Source organism: Coffea eugenioides, chromosome 1 (genome assembly GCF_003713205.1).
Source record: "Coffea eugenioides isolate CCC68of chromosome 1, Ceug_1.0, whole genome shotgun sequence".
NCBI classification, from domain to species: Eukaryota; Viridiplantae; Streptophyta; class Magnoliopsida; order Gentianales; family Rubiaceae; genus Coffea; species Coffea eugenioides.
This window is the reverse complement of record NC_040035.1, coordinates 2,414,466-2,417,399: the sequence shown is the minus strand read 5'-3', so window position 1 is coordinate 2,417,399 and position 2,934 is coordinate 2,414,466. Positions and strand designations below refer to the sequence as shown.

General features: G+C 40.5%; 1 protein-coding gene across 1 annotated transcript; it reads left to right on the top strand.

Annotated features, from left to right (window-relative positions):
• Positions 1-2,670, top strand: LOC113782450 (GTP-binding protein BRASSINAZOLE INSENSITIVE PALE GREEN 2, chloroplastic-like). Its single transcript, XM_027328345.1, has 2 exons — positions 1-1,269; positions 2,377-2,670. Exons 1-2 carry the CDS (start codon positions 46-48, stop codon positions 2,668-2,670), a joined length of 1,518 nt encoding a protein of 505 aa, XP_027184146.1. The 5' UTR covers positions 1-45.
• Positions 2,671-2,934: the final 264 nt, after the last annotated feature.

The following is a 2,934-nucleotide window of genomic DNA, read 5'->3' as shown; positions in this document are numbered from 1 at the left end:
CCAGAAAAAGCAACAGAGCACACGGTGTCGTTTTAGTGACAGGAAATGATAGTTGTTAGAAGAACCTTCTCACCATTAAAGCTCAGGAAACTCTTACAACCAGTTTCTTTCTCCACCCATACATATACAAAGCCTGTATCTAATTCCTTCTCTTCAGCTTCCCCAACCCAAAACCCTCCTAAAACCCTATACCCATTGTTCTTCTTCAGACCCTTTTCCTCAGAGTCTGTAAAGATTCAAGTAAAACCCATATCCAGAGATGGAAACTACGATGATTCCTCCTCACAGGGCCTTCCCGTTTGTCCTGGCTGTGGTGTTCAAATGCAAGATTCTGACCCTAAACAACCTGGATTCTTCGTTGTACCCACCCCTAAAACCCCCAATTACAAGCTCCGTATTCATAAAAATCCAGTCTTTGATGAGCCTGAAATCTCTGATTCCCTGAAGAAGGGGCTTTTGAATGAGACGGTGGAACCTCAAGATGTGGAAAATCTCGAAAACCCAGACCAGAAATTGGCTGAAAAGCCTCTAGTGTGTGCTAGATGTCATAACTTGAGGCATTATGGGAAGGTGAAGGACCCAAGTGTTGAAAATCTGCTGCCTGATTTTGATTTTGATCATACTGTTGGGAGGAGGTTGATGTCCATTAGTGGGGCTAGGACTGTGGTTTTAATGGTGGTTGATGCATCCGATTTTGATGGCTCGTTTCCTAGGAAAGTGGCTAAGTTAGTTTCTAAGACGATTGATGAGAATTCGCGATCATGGAAGGAAGGGAAATCTGGGAATGTGCCTAGGATGGTGTTGGTTGTGACAAAGATTGATCTTTTACCGAGCTCATTGTCACCTACTAGGCTTGAGCATTTTGTCAGGACAAGGGCCAGGGAGAGTGGAGCAAGTAAGTTGACGAGTGTGCATTTGGTCAGTGCAGTGAGGAACTGGGGTGTGAAGAATTTGGTTGATGATGTGGTGGAGTTGGTAGGATCAAGAGGGCACGTGTGGGCGATTGGGGCGCAGAATGCTGGAAAGAGTACTTTGATTAATGCAATAGGGAAATGTATTGGAGGGAAGGTGAGTCATTTGACTGAGGCACCTGTTCCTGGGACGACTTTGGGGATTGTAAGGGTGGAAGGAATGCTTCCTGGTAATGCCAAATTGTTTGATACCCCGGGGCTTTTGCATCCTCATCAGATTACAACTAGATTGACTAGAGAGGAGCAGAAACTGGTGTGCATAAGTAAGGAGTTGAAGCCAAGGACGTATAGGATCAAGGTCAGTCTGCCTTTGTTTTAGCATTTGTATGCTAAATAACATATGAAGGGACGAGAAAAAGAAATCAAATCGTCATATAGCCTATAAGCCCGTAATTTCGAAATTTTGTAGTAACAAATTCATTTATAGGCTATTATACATATTGATTTGTATATGCACATACTTTCGTCACATCTATGTGCAGTTGCTGATAGTGTTTTATTCAACACCAGGACTCCTTGAACTAAAAGTCAACACAAATAGGAAAGTCTGTGTATAAACATGAGTTCTTGTTTTTCTCCCTTTTACTGAAATAACTGTAGAGAAATTTGGTATTTTATTGAAAAAGTTTCATCACCAAAAGTTAGTGGAATATTTAATTTAGGAACTCTTGGCTGCATATCATATTACATGTTTGAGCTAGTTTCTTACAAGAACTGTTACATGCATAAGCTAGAGGTTGCATACAGAAAGAGAGCACTAACACGAGATGCAGCCCAAAAAAAAAGGAGGCTTTTCTAAGGCGGGAAGCCTATAACTGGGCTCTCTGCTGGTGCACTTCCTCTTTATCTATTTTTTTTCACATGATACATGTTGAAAAGCTCATCTAGGGACTTGAGCTGCTATTAAGTATGTGTGAGAGTCAAAAATTTGGAGAGGAAATGAAGCACTTCTAGGTGGTGCTTGAAGGTGTCTTTGAATGACTTTCGATTCTGAAGCGTTAAATTTCCATGCGATGAAATTGTTCAATTAGGAAAACTGTAAGAAACAAAACATGTCCTTATTCCCAATCAAATGTTCAAGTCTTCCAGAATATATGTACATGATACTGAAGATTGGTTTACCAATTTACGAGTTGGCATGTGTCCTTGTTAATAATGGATTTGCATATGGTAAAAGTGGTGTTCGTTTTTTGTCTCCTTCTTTTTTTCTTTTCTTTTGTGATGGCAGAAGAGGGAGGGGGAGGGTTTGGGTGTGGGAGGAGGTGCATGGTGACCCCTTTTGTGCTTTCTGTATTGAGTAATCTTTACTGATCATATACGTTCATCAATGAGATATGTTCTTCATTGGATATCCAACTTTCTTCCTGTATTTTGGGGCCTACATGTGTTACATTTTGTGTCACAGGTTGGACATTCCATTCATATTGGTGGATTGGTGAGGTTAGATATAGAAGAATTGTCGACAGATTCTCTTTATGTTACAGTCTGGGCATCTCCTCTTCTCCCACTTCACATGGGGAGGACAGAGAGTGCTTCTACCATGTTGGAAGAACATTTTGGTCGCCAATTACAGGTACAATGTACTTTTTTTTTGGGGAGGGGAGGGTGGAGAATGCAGATAGATCATAAATTAGCCAATGTTTGTCTTTTAGGAGAATTTCATTCAATGCTTTCCATTGTTCTGTTTCGGCACTCATAGCCATGGCGCCTATTGATACACAATGCGTGATCTCATCAACCAAATTTGTGATGCATCCTGCTTGTGGAATTGAAAATGAAGTTTGTATTGGAATCTTCATAGTTCCTGGAAAGTTTTAGCTAATGCATCTGAAGATTGTTCACATTATGCAAAATTCAAGGTCTTGTATGTGCTTAGGATGAAGTAACCATTGCTGCATTTACCTAATTAGTTAACTTTTAAAGTTTTAGACTTTGAGACTCTTCTGCTTTTGTGTTATTAAGC

Excerpts from the sequence above, each read along its gene's own strand:
- LOC113782450 (XM_027328345.1), top strand. The coding sequence starts at position 46 with ATGATAGTTGTTAGAAGAACCTTCTCACCATTAAAGCTCAGGAAACTC. Across the intron at positions 1,270-2,376 it reads CAAGGACGTATAGGATCAAG|GTTGGACATTCCATTCATAT; the intron begins GTCAGTCTGCCT and ends TTTGTGTCACAG.